We start from the raw sequence: 24,568 nt of genomic DNA, 5'->3' as shown, positions 1-24,568 counted from the left end.
TATAACTACCAATGTACACTTAATCCCTTCACCTTTTTCACCCGCCCCCCCCAACCCACATTATCATTTAATTCTAAACATTCATATCTGTTTTGGGTTACATGTGTTGTTGTTTTTTTACAGAGATAGAGAGAGGGACAGAAAAGACAGGAATGGGGAGAGATGAGAAGCATCAATCATCAGTTTTTCATTGTGGCACTTTAGTTGTTTATTGATTGCTTTCTCATATGTGCCTTGACCATGGGGCTACAGCAAACTGAGTGACCCCTTGCTCGAGCCAGGACCTTGGATCCAAGCTGGTGAGCTTTGCTCAAACCAGATGAGCCCACGCTCAAGCTGGTGGCCTCGGGGTCTTGAACCTGGGTCTTCCACATCCCAGTTTGATGCTCTATTCACAGCGCCATGGCCTGGTCAGGCGGGTTACACATTAATTATTGAAAAGTCTTTTACTTTATTTCCAAAGTGTAGGGATACTTGTTTTCTTTGAGTACAGCTTCTGGTGACCCCCAGAGTGTCCTAGGAGATATTAGGGTCAATGTCAGGTTTCCAGGCAGCGGGGGCAATGCCTTCTGGGCTCCCTGCAGGCCCCCTTCCTGGAGTGTGGGTTGTGAGTCCTCCCTGGGCTAGTGGACGGCTAGAGCAGCATACACACTGGGCTCATCTGAGGGCTCCTCTGATGGGGAGGAAAGGGATGTTGCCTCCTGTCTGAGCACCTTGTGGTTCATCTGGACGTAGGTCACATCCTGGGGGGCGTCAGGTGCATCAGCCTGGAGCAGGGAGAGAATGAGGGAGATAGAATGTGGTTGGGGAAGTCTGGGGGTTTGGAAAGCATGAGACTTACCGGACTGTCCATTTGCCTGTCCCCTTCTGCTTGTCTGTCCTTCCTGTCAACCCATCCTCCTGACAAGGCAACAGAGGTGGCCATTCCCTGCCTGAGTCTTGATCTTGAGAGGTTCACCTGGGCATATGTCACTCCCTGGGAGACTGTGTCATGCTTGTTCTGCTGCAGAGACAGTGAGACAGAGACATTGGTCCCTGGTTTTACTGGTGACACCCTCCAGTCAATTATCCACCTGTTGTCAGAGTGATGATGTGAAACTTTAAATCAGATCAGGTCACTCTCTTGATGGAACCTTCAGGGCCTTCCTAAGCCTTAGGGCATCTGGATGCTTCTACAGTCCTGACTCTTATCCTAACATGCTGTCTCTTGTTCATTTGTTTCCAGCCTGCTGCAGAAGCAGTTCCTAACTCAGAACCTTTGCCCCTGCTATATTCTCTTTCTCTGTCTCTCTCTTCCCCTGCATACAACACACTCTGTCCCCTGTTCCTGCTTTTTTTTAAAAGACTTTATTTATTCATTATAGAGAGGGGAGAGAGAGAGAGAGAGAGAGAAGGACGGAGGAGCAGGTAGCGTCAACTCTCATATATGCCTTGACTAGGCAAGCCCAGGGTTTTGAACTGGCAACCTCTCAGCATTTCCAGGTTGATGCTTTATCCACTGAGCCACCACAGGCCAGACCCCTGTTCCTGCTTTATATTTCTCACTTCACTTTGCTCTCTAGGACATTGTCCTCTTGTTTGCATAGTGTCTCCCTCCCCCACAGGTGAACTGGAGGAGTGTGGAGACCGTGTTGCTCAGGGCTGCACTGTGGCCCCTAAATGGAGCCGGTAAACAGTGAGCTCCCCTCACATCTGCTGGTGAATGAATGAAGGGCTCCTGGGGACCTGTGTGTGATTCACTGATTCATGCCTCCTCCTGAGACCTGGGACTGCACAAGGTCACACAGAGGACCAGGAACCAGCAAAGGGGACCTCATAGGAATGATGGTTATGATGTCACAAGGAAACCAGGAGGAGTGAGTCATAGCAGGATGACCTGGGTGCCCAGAAAGAGGGGTCAATATGGGATGCTCCTGTGAACCAGGTGAGATGAGAACAGGGAAGTATTCACTGGATTAAAGTGGGCAACAGGAAAATATCGGTGGCCTGGACAGTAGCAGGGGTCTCACCTGAGGGTCCACATCCATGCCCTCATCAGCCTGTGAGTCCTCCACGGCAGCATCTGCTGGGGCAGAATGAGAGTATGTCCTGGCAGGATCCCTGAGATCTCAGGGCTGCAGATTTCCCCCTGCTCCCAGATGGGCCAGTAACGCAGGGGTGGGGTGAGGTGAGTTGTCCCATCACTCAGTGTGGACTTCAGTCCCCTGACCTCACACCCTCCCTACCTAACACCTCCCCCATCATGGACTGAAGTTCCCATGCTCCCCTCCCCCAGGCCGCTGCCTCCTCCTCCTGTGTCAGAGGGGCTCTTTCTGGCTTTTGAAGCTGGGCTGGAGCAGGGGGAAGAGACAGGAGTGTTAGGGATAGAGCAAGGCCACAGGCAGGGGGATTTCTGAGACAGGAATTACCTGAGAAGCAGACCTCTGTTTTGGAGCTCTGGGTTTGGTGCCCCTGTAAGTTAGACATGAGCCTCTCTCTGGGATGGTCAGGAGGGACCGTCTGAGTCCAAAGAAAGTAGGAATGCCCTCCCCATGTGATTTCACAGGAAAGAAAGAAATCTTAACACACACGGTGTGTATGCTTCTTATTTCATGTGATTAAAAACGATGACAGATCACCTGACACTTGTACATCTGTGCTGACATTGAGAGTTTTATTCTAGAATTTCTGATTTGAGATTCTGAAGAATTCTTTTTCTAAGCTGATCTTCTCCACATATTAGGTTTCTTTGTGCCTGGTGACTTACGTGACCCCTTGTATGACCCAAGTCACCTCATCCCCTACTCACCTAATGTCCTGCCTTTGCTCTGACTCTGGTGTTGGAAGAGAAGGAGGGAGAGGAGGAGGGACAGCAGCAGGATGAGTGTCACTGAGACCCCAATCAGGACGAACAGGTACCATGGGAGACCTTGGACATGAGTGACATCATAAATGAGCCAAAGATCCCATTTAATGAGCACCTACTGTATGCAAGGCACATGCTGGGGGTTGTCATTCATCTCCTCTCCCCCTCCCCACAGTCAGGCACATGGATTGCAGACCCTGCCCTATTCTACTGAAGCTCAGAGAGGTTCACCATGTGCCCCAGGTCACCCAGCCTGGACGGGGCAGGGCTAGGCCTAGAATCCAGGACTGTGGGCTCCCTGTGCTGTCCTCATGCTGCCCCCCAGGTGGACACCAGCTTTGTGCTCTGGGTTCGTCATCTGCAGGGGCCTGTCCATGTCCCATCTGAAGCTGAAGTCCTTTGTTATGACCTGTCCCTAGCACAGCAGGGACCCAGGAGGAACAGGGATCTGGCATGAACTCTGCATCTCTCCTGGGATCTGTCTCCACTCTGCAGAGCCCCGACGCCCACTTTGAGCTGGTCAAGTTGCAGTGTGAGAGCTGATCTCCTGAGCTCTGTGAGGTCCTTTATGTCACCTGACCTCACAGCAGCCTGTGAGCAGGATGGGACCAGGAATGAATAGACAAGAACCCGACACTCAGAGGAGAGAAGGGACAGCCTGGCCCCACAGCAGGAGCAGCAGAGCCGGGAGCTAACCCAGGTCTGACTCCTGTCTCCTCTCTCCTCTGAGCTGAGCCTGAGCTGAAGGAAAGGACCTGGATGCCCTGTAACCCTGTTCTCCCTGTCTCTCCCTGGACAGAGTCACCAGTACTGCTACACAGGGGTACAGAAGACACTCTCCATAACATCACACTCTGGGGGCTTCCCTGTGAGACCCCCTCTCCCAGAAGCTCAGAGCCTGAACTAAAGGGAAATCTGAGCTCTGGGTCACAATTCTCGCCTTTTACTGAGGCCACACAGGGGAAGGTGTGTTCATGTCAGTGTTCCCACAGATGCCTGAACCCTTACATGACCCAGCTCCTGTCTGCCATGGACACACCCAGCACCTCCCACAGAGACCTTCACTTACCCCTCTGAGGGCTTGACTCCGTGGGGAGAATTGACTGATCATCCGAGCCACCTGGAGATCAGAATGGGGGTGGGATGTGGAGGCTGTCATTCTGTCTGCTACATGAGTCTGGCTGCTCCTCCTTAAGACTGGGCCCAACATCTTCTCCTGCCATGAGCACCCCATTTATCACCTGCCAACCTCAGAGACCTGGAGCCCTATGGTCCCACCTACTACCCATCATCTATTCAGAACTACCAGCTCATCTGGGAGACAGGGCTGTGCTGGGTCTCTGGAGGCAGGAGGTCATCTGAGAGACTCAGAACTGCCCTGGGGTGGTCTGTGCTCCCTCTGAGCAGAGTTCTCAGTGACTCACAGGCTGTGGAGATGGGCCAGGGGGGCGGGACTGGGGCCTCCAGAGGGTCATGGGAATGAGGATAAAAGTGTGGTGAGAGGCTGGGGGTCACCCGGTAGTCCCCAAATAACTCAGAGTCTTCTTTTACATCTGACTTGTGTCACCCTGAAGACACTCCCTCTGCCCACCCGTCACCTTCAAAACTCAGGGGAGGGGGGGGGAGTGAGAAATGATGAATGGATCTGAAGGGCAGATGTCTGCTATGAGACCATGACTCAGAGTCCCCTGATTCTCATCCAACTTCTGATGGGATTGGGGGCACCTCACGTGAGACCAGTAGATCCAGGGGGTCACTGGGGTGAGACCACTCATGGGGGCTTTTGTTAAAATATCCATAGCATCTGAATGTCCAGTTGTGGTTGAGGTTCATAGAGTCCACAGGAAACAGCACCCGAAACCACTTATTGCCATGACGATGTGAGTTCAGGGTCCAGGAGAGCTTGTGTTCTCCATCTTTAGTCAGAACAAAACTGTCAAATGCCTGTACTGAGCCACACTGGAGGGTCACGTTCCCTCCTGAGGTCACAACAGGGCTGGGCAGGGCTGAGAGGCTGGGTTTACCATAGGATCCTAGGAGAGGAGGAGGCAGCATGTTAGATGGGGCTCACGCCTCCCTCATGTCCCCCAGGGCTGGGTTGTGAGAGGGGAGACCCCTTGGAGCAGACCCCCTTCCAGATGGCAGAGCCTGAGGCTGAGATTCTGAGTGTCCTTGCACCTGTTCCCACTAGCTCCAGGGGTTCACTGTGCTCTGACCAGCCAGTGGGGCTGAAGTATTTACAGTAGTATCTCCCTGCATATAAGTCTTTTATGAAGAATTTGGCCTTGTCTCCAGGCTCCAGTGGTTTCTGTCTGTCCAAGGACGTATTCATGTCTTCTGTATACAGATGGAACTCCTGGGCCTGCAAGGTCCCCTGACACCAGATTGTCACATTACTCTCCCAGGGGATCACAGAACTTGGCTCAGCCCAGATGGTGGGTTTAGGTAGCATCTCTGGAAGGAAATCAGAGACTGTATTACTAAGACTCCCCCCACCCCACTCATTCCTCAGGTAACCCCAAGACACCTCACACCAGGAACTCTGTGCTCCCTCCTGAGCCCCAGGGGGTGAAGTAAGAGGTGGGACACGGAGCCTGGAGAGGACTCACCTGTCTGCATGCGGGTCCTCTGGCCCAGACTCAGCCCTGGAAGAGAGTCCATGTAAGATATTTGCACCAAAACATCGAAGTTGATTTTCTTTCAACGGGACACCAAAAACTCAAGCCTCTTGAGCCTGAGTTTTCTCAAGAAGAAGAGATGTGAGCCACCCTGTCCACTCCTTCTTCTGCCCCCACCCTGTGTCCACAACTGACCAAGGCAGAGAAGAGCAGAGAGGAGGGACAGCATGGCGTCTGCTCGGAGTGCTCCCGCTCTGCAGATGGAGGAGCCCCTGGGCCTGAAGGACAGAGACGCACAGGATGTGGTGAGTCAGGGGCTGCCACCCTTCCGGGTTCCCACAGCTGTGGACCCACACCAAGGGTACAGCCCCTTCCTTGGTCTTTCTCTGGGTTTTTCCATGATGAGGGCTCAAGAGGATTACAGCTTCTCTGGAGACACTCAGCCCAGATATAGGTCTCTTCTGACTCCCATGTTATCTTTGAAATGTTCCACAGGACATTCTGGCTGGTCTGAGCTCCTAATCAGGAAGTGCAGGACACAGAGTCTCATTCTGAGTGGACGCGCAACAGGCCGGCTCTTAATCAGACTCAATACCTTTTTTCTAACCTTCCACAAACAAAATTTACTTTTTGTCTTTGACTCGTCCTCTGACAAATATTTTCTGATCACCTACTACTTGCTGACCATTTGTGACAGACATCAGAAATGCACCTGTGATCCAGGGAACCCATTCCTGTATTTTGGAAACTCTTCTTAGCAGAATATGAACATTCTAGGCTTAATGTTTCCATTACATTACTTACAAGGGAGAAAGAGAAAAAAACATGCAACCATCTTTAGCCATGACTAGACTCTGGTTTAAGGAGTGGCAGTTTGAGGTGGTGGAGTCTATAGAGATGGGAGTGAAAAAATTCTTGAGAGGAAGGAACGTTTTAGAGAACCCTGGAGACAAAGAGGCTATTTGGACAGGAGCAAGAGAGAGTGAGGGAGTGGCAGGTCATGGAGTGCTCTCTATCATGTAAGTATGCTGGATTATGTTTATAAGACAAAATGAATATATAGGAATAAACTGCTATCGTCAGATTGAATTATGAAGATCACATGTGCCATGTGTTACAAATGAGCTAGAGAAATAAAACCTACGTCAATAAAATATAGTATCAACAGTAATTGAACTTCAATTCTTGTGTTTCCACCAATGTTACATGAATGACTTAAGTGAATTTAGCACACCATCCTTGCACACCCCTCAGTAGTCAGACACACATGTAGAGAAGAGAAATGAGAAGAAGGAATCTCAGTGTTGCTTCTAGTCCTGTGCTGTTAGCAGGGCTTCACTAGGAATTTGCTAGTTCTACAGAGCTCAGAGAAACAGATATGGAGGAGTAAGGAAATGGTCAATAGCAGATGTTGTGAGTGTGTGAATGTGTGAGTTAGGGTGTGTTCATGGTGTAACTGCACCTGTATGATTGAGCGAAGCAGTCTAGTGAGAGTGAGGTTAGAGGGTCACACCTGTATGATCATGAACACCCTTCAGTTCAGAAAATAATGTAGTTTATCTAGAACACCGTGAGGACCGTGGAAGAATTTTGAGCAGAAATGAAGAGATACTGAAATGAAATTAGAAAGATTGATGAGAAGGGTGAACTGGAGAAGGCAGTGAGGGTGGAACTCAACAATCAGAAAAATGATGGACATAAGTACTGCCTTGGTGGGTGTGAAGGGCGACCTCTCCTCAGTTTCTACATTGACTGGAGACACCAAGGTGCCCTCAGTGACAGTGATCCAAGTGGTGAGTGACAAACGAGTCTGACAGGTCTGTGCAATACACTCTGCTTCTGTGGGAAAACTCAGCTCTCCCTCCTGGCCCTGGAACACAGGTTCTACTTCACACAGTTTCCACCTGACTCTTTCTTTGAGCAAATGGAGCTTCTCTCCATTTCCTTGGGGTCACTCATTTGAGTCATTTCTGCCTCTTTGGAGCAGTCTGTTCTGGGAATTACCCTCATCTTTAAACTGTGGAGACTCTTCAGGATTCAGAGAAGATTGACATTTATGAGTAAGAAATCTGTAAAACACACACACACACACACACACACACACATACACACACACTTTAAATATCATGGTGGCTCTACCACATCCTGAATGGTTGAAGGACACTTGAGCACCTACTTCCTCTCTTGGTTACACTTCCTTCATGTGTAGCACAGTGATGACAACCCTCCCCTACCAATGTGCTGAGAATTCACCCTACATGAGACAAGGGGGAAAGGAAACCAGCCATTGAGAATTAGATGGAGATATTGGAGCTCTGAATCACTGAAAAGCAGAGATACCTCATCCACTGGAGCAGAAGGAAGAATCCAGACTCAGAACACTCATGTAGGGTCACCTGAATCATGACTGAGAGTATTGCTGTACAGTGGATAGATCATGGTCTTTCTACCACATAGTGCTGGACCAGTTGGGTGAGTCCCTGGAACTAGGGTATTTTTTATGCCTGTTTAACACCATTAACAATAATCTATGTCAGATGGACTACAGATCAAAATGTAAAGAGTAAACAATTACTTTTTCTTTAGCAAAAAAATGTAGAAAAATACCTTTATAGTTTTGTGGAAGCAAAGTTTTTCTTAAGGATACCAAAGCATAAACTTAGTGCAGAAACTGGTAAACTGAATCCACTAACTGTTCCCATAGACACAACAATAGTATGAAAAGAATATCACACAATGGGACACAGTGGGAAAGGATATTTTCAAATTCAAAATGAAGCAAGAGGCTGGGATTGAGAATATTTTAAAAATAAGTTTAAATTTGAAAGATGACAGTAGACAATAAGAAAACAAGCAATTACTTTAACATGCAACTTACAAACATTGATATTCCATGCATGGTTATCTTTCTATTGTCCTTCAGCTCCATAATTCATCAAATAGTGGACATTACCCCCACAGCATGGTACCAACACATACTCAGAATGGCTAAAAAATAAAGGTTGAAACGCCATGGGCTGACACAGCTGTGGATCTACTGTGACCCTCAAAAACGGGTGGTGGGAATGAAAATTATGTGACCGCTCTTAGAAATGGGTTACTGGTATCTTTTAAACATAGGCAATCCTTAAACAACATTGATACCCAATTTCCCAGCATCATTTTATAAAAAGAGTATCCTTTCTCCCTTGGTTTGTCTGGGCACCATTGTCAAAACTCAGTTGACTATATTTGTGTAGGATAAATTCAAGATCTGTATCTTATTCCATTAATATATGTGTCTCTCCTTTAGTTAATCCCAAAATTTCCTTTACCACAGGACCCTTATGGTAAAATTTGAAATATGATAATGCATCCTTCTTGTCCACTATGTTTTCTTCAGAAATTTTAGAATATATAAATTATAGAATCAGTTTCTCAATATTTAAAATGCAAACTTGAGATGCTTCAACCCTGTGAAGTTTTTGAAAATGTCTCTGAAGGGTAATTACTCTTACTATTGGGAATTGAGTGGTTGGCTTTTTATTACTGGAAATATGAGGTATATTTGAGCATTCTTTTTCTCAGGCTCATTCACCCAATTGTTTTATCCTACTCAGCAGAGTTTTACATCCTTCTTTACAGGATACAGATTGTGACACAGAAATATTTCAACTCTTTATGCTATGACCAATTCTCTTAATGTGTTTCAGATAATTCAAAAAAGAATCACCCTCAGCCATTTATGCATGCTTTTCTGTAACTAACGTACAGCTAGTGCTCGACTTATGACCATAATTGGTTCTGATAGGCCAGCCGTAACACAATGTGGTCGTAAGTTGAGTAGGCTATACGTACAGTACTGTGAAATGCTGTTATAAAAATCTTTAAGTCATATTTTATCATAATTTTCTTTCATTATTGTTATATATCATAATTTTCTTTGTTCATTTTATGCCATTTGTATCATCTCTACACCATTTTGTTTCTTATTTTTACATTCGTTGGGTTTAAGTAAAAAGACTGCATTACCAGTACAACTGGTTTAATATTTGCAAAGACAATTTCTTCTTGGTAGATATCTTGGAAGGGGTTTGATGAAAAATATCCAAGACACAAAACACAAATTGCTGTACCGAGTCTGGGATAACAGTTGAAATGGTGCACGCGGAGATGGTAGTGTTGCCGGAAGCTGGTCCGCACTGTCGTAACCCAGCTGGGCAGTGCTTGTGCTGCCAGACATGGAGCAGTTGTGGTTAGTGTTGCACTTGCCGGGTAAAACAAACACTGGAGACGTTTGGAGAGTTTCAGACAAAGTTTTATGGCCAAGAGAAAAAGAAAAAACAAAACAAGACAAAACCAAACAAACCTGCGCAGGGGTGAACTCAAGTGGTAGTCACAAGAGCCACACTGAGCGCCTACAGTCTAGGGGTTTTTATAGCGTAGCAAGCAAGCAGTTCATACAGAAGCGAATTTGGCGTTTAGCAATTGGCTCCTCCAAATTAAATTTTTAGTCATGTGCCTTAGTAACCAGTCATACAGTTGAAAGCCCCCAGCTGGAAATGTCCCTATCTATCCCCTAGGATGTGGTCACATTAACTATCTTAGGAGTTTTTACGACTTCCTTATCTCAAGGACTCATCAGCTCCTAGTCATCCTGGGAGTCTAACGACTTCCCTATCTCTAGGACTCATCTGTCTTATTCATCCTGGGAGTCTGGTCTCATCTATTCCGGGAATGTGCTGTATTTACTGGACCAGTTCCTTTTAAGTTATTTTCTCAAGCCTATTAATGTATTTTATAGCTTTTATTCGAATGTCACAGTTAGTGATTGTGGACTTAAAGTCGAATGGTCGTAAATTGCATAGGTCATAAGTCGATCAATATTTGTAATGAGTGTGTCGGGGAAAATCTCAACTCCTCAACAAAGTTAATTTACCTTGTTATTGTCTTCAGCTCAATTACTACATTACTTCTAATGGACTGTGTCCTTGGACGTAAAATGAACTATAAAGTCCTGTTATTTCTTCTAAAACAAGCTGTAGTTTGTTTTGTTTAATGTGTTCTTGGTGCTTAACACATCAAGAGGATAAAATGTCCATACTAAATTAAAATAAAATTGTAGTGAATGTAAACAGTTTAAAAATACAAATCTATAAAATATTTTACATAAAATATATGTAAGTCATATATAATCATGTTAATGTGCCCTTTTATAAAAAGTTTCCAAAAATCTAGATTTTTGACTGTATTCCCTGTGCTCTATTTTACATCTCCTCAAACACCAGAGATTACTACTATAATATTCTGTGTCAAGGGTAATTGAAAAATAAAAAATGACTATATATGCTGTCTATTGGAGACCCAGTTCAGAATGAAGGGCACACACAGACTAAAAGTAAAGGGACAAAAATGGAAAGGAATAAAAGCTGGGATAGCAATATCTATATCTGACAAAATAGACTTTAAGACGAAGTTATAGTAAGAGATACAGAAGAACACTACATAATGATAAATGGAGCAAGCCATAAAGAGGATATAATCTTGTAAATTTTTAAGCACCTATACATCTAAAGCAAATCTGATAGACACCAAGGGAGAGATTGACAGCAATACAATCATAGTAGGAGATTTCAAAACCCCATCAACATCAATGGATAGGTCATCCAGACAGAAAATCAACAAGGAAATGGCAGCCTTAAATGACACATTAGAGCAGATAGATTTAATTAAAATCTTTAGAGCAGTGGTCCCCAAACCCCAGGCCACGGACCGATACTGGTCTGTGGGCCATTTGGTACCGGTCCGCAGAAAAAGAATAAATAACTTACATTAATTCTGTTTTATTTATATTTAAGTCTGAACGATGTTTTATTTTTTAAAAAATGACCAGATTCCTTCTGTTACATCCGTCTAAGACTCACTCTTGACACTTGTCTCAGTCAAGTGATACATGTATCTGTCCCACCCTAAAGGCTGGTCCATGAAAATATTTTCTGATATTAAACCAGTCCATGGCTCAAAAATGTTGGGGACCACTGCTTTAGAGCATTTTTTATCCCAAATTAACAGAATATACAATCATTCAAGTGCACATAAAACATTTTCTAGTATAAACCACATGTTAGGACACAAAACAAATCTTAATAAAGTCAAGAAGAATGAAATCATATAAATAGTCCTCTCTGAACAGAATGGTTTGAAATACAAATCAATCATAAAAACAAAACGAAAAAGCCCACAAGTACATGGAGGCTAAACAACATGTTATTAAACAAAAAAATGGGTTAACAATGAGATCAAGAAACAAATCAAAAGATACCTTGGAATACATTAAAATGAGAACACAACAACCCAAAGTTGATGAGGACAGCGAACGCAGTTTTAAAAAAGAAATTTATAGCATTATAGGCTAATTCTAACAACAAGAAGAATCTCAGATGAACACTCTAACCTTATACTTAAAGGAAATTAGAACAACAAAGTCCAAACTGAGTGACAGAAGAAAATAACCAAGATTAGAGCAGACATAGATAAAATAGAGATTAAAAAATAAAATAATACAAAAGATTAATGAAATCAAGAGCTGGTACTTTGAAAAGATAAAAGACACTGACAAACGTTTAACCAAACTCATTAAGAAAAAAAAAGAGAGAGGACCTAATTAAATAAAATCAGAGATGAAAGAGGAGAAGTAACAACTGACATCAGAGAAATAAAAAGCATAGTAAGAAAATATTATGCACAATTATGCCAATAAACTGGACAATCTGGATAAAATGGATGAATTCCTAGAAACATACAGTCTTACAAAACCCAGTAAGGAAGAATCAGAGAATCTGAATACACAGGTTACAACCAGTAATGGAAAGAGTAATAACAACAAGAACAGAAAATTTCCAAGAAATAGAAGTACTGAGTCAGATGGCTTCCCAGGTAAACTTTACCAAATATTCAAAGAAGAACTAACACCTACCCTTCTCAAATTATTATTATTTTAATTCAAAAGAAGAAAATACTCCCAAACTTATTTTATAAGGCCAGCATTACCTAATTCCAAAACTAGATAAAGACACTACAAACAAACAAAAAAGTCTATAGGCCAATATTCCTGATGAACATAGATGTTAAAATCCTCAACAAAATATTATCAAACTAAATACAGCAATACATTAAGAAGGTCATGCATCATTATCAAGTGGGATTTATTTTAGGGATGCAAGATTGCTACAATTTCTGCAAATCCATTAAGTGTGATACAGCACATAAACAAAATGAAGAATAAAAATCACATGACCATATCAATAGATGCAGAAAATGCATTTGATAAAATCCAGCATCCATTTGTATAAAAACTCTCAGCAAAGTGGGAATACAGGAAACATACCTCAACATAATAAAGGCTACATATAAGAAACCAGCAGACAACATCATAGTCAATGGGCAAAAACTACAAGTGTTTCCTTTAAGATCAGAAACAAGACAAGAGTGTACATTATCACCACTCTTATTCAATATAGTACTGGAAGTCTTAGCCACATCAATCAGTCTAGAAAAAGATAAAAGGCAGGCAAATTGGAAAGGAAGAAGTAAAATTCATTATTTCCATGATATTTTATATAGCAAACCCTAAAGATTTCACACTACAAAATTATTAGAACTAATAAATGAATTCAGGAAAGTAGCAGTATATAAAATAAACACCCAGAAATCAGTAGTATTTTTTTATTTATAAAATTAAATTTAATATGATGACATTGATCAACAAGAATACATAAATTTCAGGTAAACATCACTCTATCATCTGAATAGTTGATTATGTTGTATATTCATCACCCAAAGTCAAATCATTTTTTGTCACCTTACATTTGTCCTTCTTTACACCCTTCCCTAATGCCCTGTTCCTCCCTTATATATTCCTACCCCAGGTAACTATTGCACTCTTATCTATGTCCATGAGTTTCAGTTTTCTATCCCAACTGTGTGTGAAATTATACACTTTTTAGCTTTTTATGATTTACTTATTTCATCCAGTATAATGTTCTCAAGGTTCACCCATGTTGTTGTTGTAAATGATACTATGTCATCATTTTTTTATGTATAAGTAGTATTCCATTCTGTGTGTTTATAACATCTGTACTATATATATTACTATATTATATATAATATAATATATTATATTACTATATATATTACAGTATATATATTACATCTTATATATATTACACATATATATTTTACAATACATATATTGCATCTTTTTTACTCAATCCTCTATCGAGGGACACTTTGGTTGTTTCCATGTCTTGGCCACTCTGAATAATGTTGAGATGAACATAGGCAATGCATATTTCTTTACTTACTAATATTTTTTAGTTTTGGGGGTAAATACCCAGCAGAAGGATTGATGGGTCATATGGTAATTCTATTTTTAATTTTTTTAGGAACCACTAAACTTTCTTCCATAATGGTTGTACTAATTTCCATTCCCACCAACAGTGAATGAGCATTTCATTTTCTCCACAGCCTCTCCAACACTTGTTATTACCTGTCTTGTTGATAATAGACAATCTAACAGGTGTGGGGTAGTATCTCATTGTAGTTTTCATTTTCACTTCTAGAATAGCTAGTGAAGATGAACATATTTTCATATATCTGTTGGCCATTTGTATTTCTTTTTGGGAGAAGTGTCTGTTCAGACCCTTTCCCCATTTTTTAACTGGATTGCTTACTTGTTTGTTGCTGAGCGTTGTGAAATGGAACAAAATATCACCAGGTTTGCATGTAACCAAAATAAACCTCGAATAGCAAAAGCACTCCTGAGAAAAAAGAACAAAGCTGGAGGTATTACAATACCTGACTTCAAATTATACTTGAGTGATGATAATGAAAACAGGATGCTATTGGCAGAAAAAGAGACAGACTAATGGAACAAAATCAGTTGCATTTTATTCACCAATACTGATATATCAGAAAGAGAAACCAAGAAAACAATACCATTCACAATTGCTTTAAAAATCATAATAAAATTTCAGACATTTTTCATAGCAATATTTTTTCAAATATATCTCCTAGAAGAATGGAAACCAGAAAAAAGATAAACAAACAAAACTACATCAAACTAAAAAAAATTTGCAAAGCAAAGAAAACCATCAACAAAAGGAAAAGACAACTCACTGAATGAGAGGGCATATTCACCAACACATCTGATAAGAGATTGATGTCCAAAAATTATAAAGAATGTATAAAACTGAACAACAAAAAAATCCAATTAAAAACTGTCAAAGGACTTGTGGGACATACAGATGGCCAATAGACATATGAAAAGATGCTCAATGTCACTAGCTATCAGAGAAATGTAAATTAAACCTGAGACATCACCTAATACCTGTCAGATGGCTATCAACAAACAAGTGTTTGTTTTCAATGGTGTAGATAAAAGGGAACCTTTAAGCACTGCTGGTGAAAATGCAGACTGTGCAGCTTTGGGTAATAGGGCTATTTTAACTATGTTGATTTTTCTAATCCATAGAATATTTTTCCATTTCATTGTGTCTTTTTCAATTTCCTTTAATACTGCTTTGTAGTTTTCATTGTTAAATTTATTCCCAGGTATTTTATCTTTTGCATTGCAACTGTAAAAGGGATTATTTTTCTGAGTTCAGTTTTCAAAGTTTCATTGTGGCATATATAAAAGTAATAGAATTCTGTATATTGATTTTGTATTTTGTGACCTTGCTGTTTTGGTTTATTGTTTCTCTTAAGTCTTCTGTGGAGTCTTTGAGGTTTTCTATATACAGAATCATGTTATCTTCAAAAAGTGAAACTTCTTCTTTTCTGATTTTAATGCCTTTTATTTCTTTCTCTCGTCCAGGGATGGGAGATATAAGGGAGGGGAAGGATCATTGGGGAAGGGTGTAAAGAAGGACAAATGTAAGGTGATGAAAATGATTTGACTTTAGTGATGGATATACAACATAATTGACTATTCAAATGATAGAGTGATGTTTAACTGAAATCTATGTATACTTGTTGATCAATGTCACTCTGTTCAATTTAGTTTTCCAAATCTTGGCATCTTAAGCTTCACTTAGACCTAAATGAATGCATTGCTCATTAAGTATTTCTAAAAAATCATTTAAGCTTCTGGTTTCCAGTGTGTTCACAGCCTGCCAGACACCTGCCCAGGTTCCAGGGTCCTGACTCATAGACAAAGAATTCCCCCAGATACCTGGGAGCAGATAAGAGGCAGGTAAGAGAAGAGGAAATGGCTCTCTGTAGGACATCTCACACATTCCAGGCCCTGCCTGTCTTTAAATAAATAAAGCTGCGGGGGGGGGGGGTATTCCTGCAGGGACCAGGCTGAGGAGGAACCAGGACTCCCTCATCTCCACTCCAGCCACCACCATGTTTGCAAGGCACCAAAGGGTGCATTCGAGGTCCCTGTCACCCCTGCAGCCCAGGATGGTGGGACCTGGGGCAGAGAAGGAGGTGACACTGTGTCATAACAACGACAGGTTTGCAGTCTTCTCTTTCTAAAGCAGCGACTCAAGGTCTCCCCAGCAGCATGCTTACAGAGACAGAGATCTGTGGTCTCCCATGACCATCCTCTAGCTGTCCCTAGACCACCCTCTGCCTTTCTCATATACCCAGACACACGGAGACAGACACACAGTCACACAGATACAGAGCTGAACACACATCCAGCCAAAAAACAAGTTTGTTTTTTCTGTGGTTATAACTTTAGAATAAAAATAGAGGTGTTTGTGGAGAGCTCTCTGTGTGGGCTTTCCTGTGTGAACACACATGAATAAATTGTTGTGTCCTTATAAGGGACAATGCAGTTTCTGAAAAAGACACTCATCAGAGACAAAGAATTTACATGCACAGTGTCATTTACAGTAACTGTAAGGTATTTTTCCCCGCCGAGAAGGAAGGAAGAGGGCCGGAGCTGCAAAGTGTGGAATAAGTAAACGGCTTTATTGAGTACAGAGCGCACACCCCGCCCGGCAAGGTTCCCTGGCCCCGAGGAAAAATGGAGGCCAGAGAAGTTGCCCGGATTAAACTGCGTGGGAGATATTTAAAGGGTCCCTTTAGGGAAGTGGAGCTACTATGACGTGGTGAAATTTCACTGGCTGGCAGACTATCGCTTCTTTCCAAATGGTTCCTGGGAAGCTTCCTTTGGCAGGCTTGATTGTGGGCGGTCCTAGCCAAAGTGGGCGGGTCTGAGTTCCCCATGCGACCATCCTCCATTATCCACTGACCTTACAGTAACTCTCCACAGTCCTTTGATAATAAGATTACTCAAGCCCCAGAAGTGGGTGCACTTTTCTCATGTTTAGTATAACACAGGGCACTGTGAGGCACCTCAGACCAACAGCAATGCGTTTCCAGGTCAGGACGTGCTCAGGAGTGAGCTCAGGGCTCTGGACAGACCCCAACTATGGGCTGTGTCACTCCTGCATAAGATGCAATTGCTGGTTTGTTAAAATACTCTCTTAAGACAGAGAATGGGGAAAGAAAGGAGGTTAAAATTACTGTTTGCTTCTAAATACACTTATAGATTTTAAATACTTTTTCTAGAAAATAGGCTGATAAACCAACAAAATGATGAGATAGAACCAAAGTAATGTCAAATAGCGTCATGACTTAGTATTGCTGAGTGGGGGACAAGCCACGCTGTCTGAATATATGATAATAAAATGCTCTTGTCAGCTTGTTCATATCCACATGGACAATTTTAACGGGGTTTCATTGTCCAGATCTTGGGGCACCTCATAAATTTTGTCTGGGTGATGTCTCTCAGAACTCCCTCTTTGTTCCAAGTCCATTCTACAGTTGAAAGGTGATTCTGAAGTTAACTGAACCAGGCCTGGCTTCAAATTATAAAACAAAACAAAACACTGCTTTGCCTAATTATGTGCTTCCAGAGTGTGCTTCATATTTGCAGCTTGTTCTTTCTATTAAATGTCTTCAGGAAATATGTTTGTTTTGTATTTCAGCATGGAGGACTGTGAATCCATACCCACATTCCAGGGAAATGGGAGAGTTTGCACTGCTCACTAATTGCTCCCTCAGGGTTTATGCTCTGCAGGGATAGTAATTTTGTGCCTTTGCAGCAACCTGTGGGGGAGCCAAGGTGATCAGTGCAGGGATTCAGCAAAGCTCAGAGCACAATAACTCTCTAGGAGGGAGAGAGCTTGGGGAGGGTGATCACTCTGGGAGAGTTAGCTGGGGTCCTGTCCCTGGTAAGAAAACATGGACCGGAGATTTGATCAGGTGTCAACTCACGCATATAATTCTATTTTCAGGTGTTTTAAGAAATTTTCCTCAATGTACAAGCCACTGCCCTGATGGGAACTTGGTCACTTCAAAGACCTTGAGATTTTGATTGGCAGGCTGGGGAGTGAAATGCTTTTCAGAGAGGGAAATGCTTGGTGTGTCTCTGTGCCTGGAACATGCTGGAGGCACCATGACCATGAGCATTTGTTCTCACCTGGATCCCACACACCCCAGAGTAGACCCACCAGAAGGGGTCACAGGTAGAGGAACCCCTGAATTGCAGGGTTCCAGAGTTATCATTCTCCTGCTTCACACAGTTCATGGTCCAGGCACAATGGGCCAGTGCAGAGCCAGCAATTGTAAGTCGGCACGTGGGGCATGTGGGCAGGGTGCACAAACCCTTGGGGAGCAGAGTAACTAAGGCTGTGAGACAGTGACATTGGTATCAAAGTGGCACTCATGCTGGAATGCTCAAGAAAGCTAGAAATGGGTGTGTGGAGGCATAACAAATTCCAATTCCAAGAGCCAAGTGACAGTTTATTTTATGTGGCAGTTCGTGCCTTGTTGGCACAGATAGTGATTCAATTAGAAATTAAAAGAATAGAGGGTAAGATGGAGAGGTCAACAGAACCAACGACCCTGGTTGTACTGTGTGCTAAGAATGGATGTCTGGTTTCTTTCCAGAGGACAGTGGGTACCAACAGAATACACACACAGGAGGCGGGGGTCTCAGGGTTTGTGTAAAACTATTTATGCCAGATTTTTTTGAAATGAATTTAGTAAGTAATAAGACATTCCTTGGGGAGATTCAGCTTGTTACTCACATTTCACTAGACATGGTCATCTCATAATTAATATTAAATATTACCATTTCCTGTAAAATTCCTGCATGAGACCAAGATCCATGGGAATAAGGACTCTTTATTTTTCAGCAACATCGATCTAGCACAGCTCTTATGTTCTGCCAAGATGAAAATGTCATGCAATTACTCTGTGGTTCATGGCAATCAACTGTGACATGCAGCTTCTGAGCATCTTGACTAGTGTAGCTGGGGAACTGAGTTTATACATTTATTTAATCTGAGCATGTAATAAAAAAATGAAAACAGTAACTTGAAAGGACATATTTTTCCCTATGTTCATTGCAACACTATATATAATGACAAATATATGGAAGCAACCCAGGTGTTCTTCAATGGACAAATGGATAACAAGGTGTGATACATATACACAATGGAATATGACTTATCCATAGAAAAGAATAAATTTTGATCCTTTGCAACATCAGTGGACCTAGAGGGAAGTAAGTCAGTCAGAGAAAGAAAAAAATGTCATACAATTTAACTGTTATTAGGAATCTAAAAACAGAACAAATAAGCAAAACCAAAAAATACTCAGACACAGAAATCAAAAGGTTGCACGTCAGAAGGGAGAGATGGGAGTGGGGTAAAATGGGAAGGGGAATAAAAACAATAATACTGACAGGAGTTTGCAGGGTGAGCAGTGACTGCTAGAATTGTTATAAAGTACTGCACCCCAGATTCTGAAAGGCACTGTCCCTCATTTCATTGAGTTCACATAGAGACACCCAGTTCAGATGAATTTGAAAAAGTTTTATTGAAGCAGGAAATTTATTAAATATGTCGGCCGCATATAGTTTACATGGGGCAGCAATCCCAAATTGTGTGTGTGATTAATATTCTAGGGGCTGGTTATATACCTTTAACTATACATGGGTGAGGAAAAAGCCTGACATCACAGCATAAGTTTATAACCATTGTTTTCACCTATACAGGTTTGGGAAAAGGATGAGGGGGGGGGGCAGGACAAAATTCGTTAGCAAGTTCATAACATTTCTCTATAGGATTCATATAAAACATTTCTACACTTTAAAACTTACAAGGTAACACAATAGTAAAAACGTCACTCTACAGCCTGACCAGGTGGTAGTGCAGTGGATAGTGCATTGGACTGGGATGCAGAGGACCAAGGTTCGAGACCCCGAGGTCGCCAGCTTGAGCACGGGCTCATCTGGTTTGAGGAAAAGCCCACCAGCTTGAACCCAAGGTTGCTGGCTCCAGCAAGGGGCTATTCGGTCTGCTGAAGGCCCACGGTCAAGGCACATATGAGAAAGCAATCAATGAATAACTAAGGTGTTGCAACACGCAATGAAAAACTAATGATTGATGCTTTTCATCTCTCTCCGTTCCTGTCTGTCTCTGTCTATCCCTCTCTCTGACTCACTCTCTGTCTCTGTAAAAAAAAAAGTTCAAAAAAAATGTCACTCTACATATTAAAAGATATTCCTATATTTTCTAGTGTTCACCTGCCATTCCTTTGTTCAGAGCTATATACATTAACTACATGCTTTCAGGAGGGGAGGGGTAGTGTCCATGGGGACAAATGCATGTAAATGGCCCATCAATATAAGGAAAGGTTTAATTTAATCTTTCTCTACCTGCACCTGGCTAGCTATTCATTTATTTCCTTATAGGTGTGGAGGGAAGTCAAAGAATCCAACTCTCCTTCCCCTCTGCATTTACAATACAATGACATCAGCCATCCTGGGTTTGATGCTAATCACACAAGTTCAAAGATAATTTTCAAAATCTCTCTGCACACCTAGCCCAAATTAATAAAATGTTCTTTAAGCTTCCTAAAATATTAATATTAATTCTGTAACTTTTAGTACCTTGCAACAGAATTAGTGGGTTTGTTATACTGTAACATATACAGACATGGAATCACTCTATTTATTGTACAATTGAAACAGATACAGGTTCTGAATCCAGTTCTGGTGGGTTTATGTGGTGTCATATAAAAAGCATTTTGTAAAACCCACATTTAGAGAAGCTCAAACTTTTGTAGTAAGATTTATTCAGAGTGAAAATAGGAGGTGGCTTACAGGATCTGCATGCCTCATCTTCCTCGGTCTCATCAAGGAAAAAGTCCAGTCCAGTCTTCAATGAGACCAGCACAAAGGCCAAAGTGCAGAGAGCCTGTGCCACGGGCTTAGCCCATATCAAAGCCCAGTCCATCCAGGCGCTGCTCAAAGTCTGCACTTAAGAGAGCCACCCTCTGCCAGGCCACGCAGCGTGGCTGCTAAGTGGAGGGCGCATTCCTCTCATCAGGAAGACAGAGAGAAGGGCAAAAGAGCAAAAAGGGGCCACATCTCTGTTAATCCTGCATTTCTATTTTTTGGCTGGGTAAGCACTAGCTGCCTTTTCAGCTAACCAATCAGCTGCCTAAAAACATCACAGGCTTGTGCTGGCTCCTCCCTGGCTCCTGCCAACAGCCAATCAGATTCCGTCTTCTAGGCTAGACCCAGCAAGCCTCTGTGGTTCTTGTTCTGGCTTCCACTGCGCATGCTTAAAGTGCCTCCACAGAAACACGGGTCTACCGCAACACTTGACTGGCACTGCCTTGGGTGGGGGGGAGACCTCCCAAATCTTGAGTTCAGAGAGGACTGAGACACAATGGACTTGAGGGATACAACAGATTTCCAAAATGTGCCAATGGTTTAATAAATGCTTTAGCCCTTTAGTAGTTAACTAGGATGTTAAAACTGTTTATTGAAGCAGGCTTTCCAGGTTTTAATAAATAGAATGTCCAATTCTCTTTGTACTGTCCCCATTAATATCGAGATTCCTGCCTAAGCTAATAAAACTAATATGACCAATGAAAGACTGTCCCAAATATATAAATAAAAATAAGTTTCTGTACACCATATGGTATGTTCACCCCACCCAGTCTTTATCTATCACCATTTATCCCTCTGTACCCTCCTTTCCCTCACCCCCTGCAATTACTACACAGTTGTCTCATTGCATAATGGGTTGTTGTTGGTTTTTTGGTCCTTTTTTGCCCTATCCCTCTACTTCCCTCACCCAACAACCCTATCACCACTCACAGCTGTCAGCCTGTTGTAGAATCTGATAGCAGAAAACTGTATAATTATGTTAACCAGTGTCACTTCCATAAATTCAATTAAAACATTAGAAATCATATTTAAAAAGTTTAAAAATTTTTAGAAATTAATGGGGTGACATTCAAAAACTAAAATAAAAATATGTTAATAATTATTTGATCAATTCTGATTTTAGTTTAAGTAGCCATAAATTTATAGTGGCTGCCATACTGGAACCCAGAGATATAAAATATATTTTTTCTTGTAAATGTTATTGAAGAATTAGAAGAATTAACTAGCAGAATACATACATCAGGCTTTCTAACATTTGCTTTAGTAGAATTTCATAAAGAAAGGATAATAATGTCTTATTAATCAATGTCACCCCATTGCATTTAATTTTCTAAATACATTTTTTTTAAAAAAAGAGAGGATAATAATGATCAGATTTACAGTGTGTACAAGTGAGTACACAACTTCCCTGGAAACGGTGGGATAGCTCAAATAGTCCTACTATAGAGTATTGTTGTCACCTAGAGATGTCAGCTGAGTTTGAGAAAACGGATGAATGATCTCAGAGGATCTCTCCCCACAGAGATCCAGGTCCTTGCTTGTCTAAACTTTGCACTCTGCCTGACCAGGTGGTGATGCAGTGGATAGAGCATTGGACTGGGATGCAGAAGACCCAGGATCGAGACCTTGAGGTCGCCAGCTTGAGCGTGGGCTCATCTGGTTTGAGCAAGGCTCACCAGCTTGGACCCAAGTACACTGACTTGAACAAGGGGTTACTCGGTCTGCTGAAGGCCCATGGTCAAGGCATATATCAGAAAACAATCAATGAACAACTAAGGTGTCGCAACAAAAAACTGATGATTGATGCTTCTCATCTCTCTGCGTTCCTGTCTGTCTGTCCCTATCCATCCCTCCCTCTGACTCTCTGTATTGGGAAAAAAATAATAATAAAAAATAAACTCTGCATTCTCAGAATCCTGGGGCCAGGTCTGTCCTCAGCATAAGCTGGTTTACTTGAGTTCCATGTGGATACTGGGTTCAGAGGAAAGGTACGTAGGACTCAGAGAAAGAGGAGTAGATTCTCTCTGTTTGAGAGCCCAAAGGTTCAACTGGGCATGTATCACATCCTGTGTGTCTTCTCCTGCAGGGACTGAGAGAAGAAAGATGAGAACAATGAATTGAAGCAAAATCATGAGACACATGTGGGAACTGAAGATGTGGAGAGGGTTTGGCCCAGAGAACTCACCTTGCCCTCCATCATGTGGCCTTCCTTGAGTTCTTGTTCCATAAAAGCAGCACCTGTGAGTCACATCTCTTGGGAGGACACTTCCACATCCTCACACAGCACATGGGGAGATAAAGGCTCCAATCACACATCCCCTCCCCACTTGGGGGACACTGTCTTCTCCTCCTTAAGACTTACAATTTTTGTTAGAACACCAATAACAAACAAAAGCAGTGGGGAAAATGCCAACGGAGAGGAAGGCTATGGAGAGTCCAATGAGTATGTACAACTTGCTAGAGTTTTCTTGAGGATGAAGAGCCCCTGTCAATAAGCAAATCAAAGAACTTACACTTACTGGTTCCCTGTTTTTGCCAATAGGCACTGGATGCACGACGTACCTTCTGTTGAACTGTTCCAAAATCCCTGAACCTGATCATCTACTTTCTTCACGTTCCAATATGTAAACACAAAATTGAATGACAAATGAAGACAGTGGTCCAAGTCAAAGAGGCAGCATAGAAAAGCAGATGTCTGATCCTAGGTTTACCAGGCTCCAATGTAGTTTTTGCCCTACTAGCTCCTAGATGAGACATTAAGCATTTCATGCAAGGATCCCCCTGTGTCAGCCACACCTGACTACCCATTCTTCTGGTCTCTCCTCACCTCACCACAGCTGCACATGCTCAGAACTGAGATAGAGGGGCCTGAGGCTGGAGTAGTGCTTGTCTCTATTCCAAGGTTCTCAGTGTTGAACTTGCTCTGAAGAATGGTGATACCCCTCCCCAAAATGAACAAGGGTTCCGGTGGAGACAAGGAAGGGAATCATATTGGTATATCAAATAACTAGCACCTTCTCTGTGCCTGGGCCCTTCTGCTGTCACGAAACTTTCACATTACTGAACCCATATTATCCTCAGTGAAGTCATACAGAAAGAATTATAAGCCAAACATTCCAGCTGAGTATATTTAGTCACTAAAAGTAGAACAGCTGTTGGTAGAGCCCTCAAATCTGACTCAGTCTTTTGTTTTGAAGGACTCTATCATTCTCTCACACTGGGCTCTCTGCCTAGCTCTTACTTTCTCTGACAGCCCAAGTGTGAATTTCCACCTGGTGTTGCAGGGACTGCAGAGACAAATCTGTCCAAGGTCCCCCAGCTGAGATATACCAGACCTACATTCTGCAGGATCTTCCATATTGAGTTACCTCTGAGTCCATACAGAATCCACCTATTCAACTTCTCCCCAGCACCTTCATGGCTAATCTGCCATGATTTTTTCTGTCAGGACCGTCATGGCCTCCCATCAGACTCATGGCTTCAAATCATGTTCCCCTGAATAAATTTTGTTTCTTCCTGCAATTTCTTGCTTTGAAAATATCATGTACCCCAATGCCACATTTCCGGTATAAATATTTTAATGTTTCCTTATTTTAGACAGAATAAAAACTCAAGCTCCTTTATTGCTTTTCAGTCTTTCCCTGAAATACACCAGCTTTCTTCACTCCACCTCACACACCACATGTCAGGCGCACACATGGTTTGACACCCCAACCTCATTATCATGTTGGGTTCATGACATTTACTGTCCTCCTGGTAGGAAATATCAGCCCACCAGTCTTCTCAAGAATAGCTTGTTTGTTGTTATTCAATGCCACACAAAATATCTTTCTCAGTAGGGTCTCCCTTTCCACTCATTCTCAA

At 42.3% G+C, this 24,568-nt stretch overlaps 1 protein-coding gene, 1 long non-coding RNA gene and 1 pseudogene across 2 annotated transcripts; 1 reads left to right on the top strand and 2 right to left on the bottom strand.

The window, feature by feature from the left end:
* Positions 1-24,568, bottom strand: part of LOC136331910 (leukocyte immunoglobulin-like receptor subfamily A member 4) — a 256,817-nt pseudogene that overhangs the window by 145,469 nt on the left and 86,780 nt on the right.
* LOC136328816 (leukocyte immunoglobulin-like receptor subfamily B member 4) lies at positions 624-5,692 on the bottom strand. Its single transcript, XM_066264809.1, has 9 exons — positions 5,659-5,692; positions 5,455-5,490; positions 5,024-5,299; positions 4,576-4,878; positions 3,915-3,965; positions 2,789-2,908; positions 2,010-2,062; positions 842-1,003; positions 624-767 (listed from the first exon to the last, which is right to left on the bottom strand). The coding sequence occupies exons 1-9, from the start codon at positions 5,690-5,692 to the stop codon at positions 624-626; spliced, it is 1,179 nt and encodes a 392-aa protein (XP_066120906.1).
* LOC136331915 (uncharacterized) lies at positions 7,681-24,308 on the top strand. Its single transcript, XR_010730558.1, has 3 exons — positions 7,681-7,935; positions 15,600-15,694; positions 22,791-24,308. It is a non-coding gene; the product is annotated as an uncharacterized lncRNA (long non-coding RNA).

The sequence above is a fragment of the Saccopteryx bilineata genome, chromosome 3 (assembly GCF_036850765.1).
Source record: "Saccopteryx bilineata isolate mSacBil1 chromosome 3, mSacBil1_pri_phased_curated, whole genome shotgun sequence".
Lineage (NCBI taxonomy): Eukaryota > Metazoa > Chordata > Mammalia > Chiroptera > Emballonuridae > Saccopteryx > Saccopteryx bilineata.
Note: the sequence above shows the minus strand (reverse complement) of the source record. Positions and strands in the feature narration are given on the sequence as shown.

Bases quoted from the DNA above. Each gene is read 5' to 3' on its own strand.
- LOC136328816 (XM_066264809.1), bottom strand. From the start codon at position 5,692: ATGCTGTCCCTCCTCTCTGCTCTTCTCTGCCTTG. The intron at 5,491-5,658 runs GTCAGTTGTGGA...ACTCTCTTCCAG, and splicing joins CTCTGCTCTTCTCTGCCTTG to GGCTGAGTCTGGGCCAGAGG. The intron at 5,300-5,454 runs GTGAGTCCTCTC...ATTTCCTTCCAG, and splicing joins GAGGACCCGCATGCAGACAG to AGATGCTACCTAAACCCACC.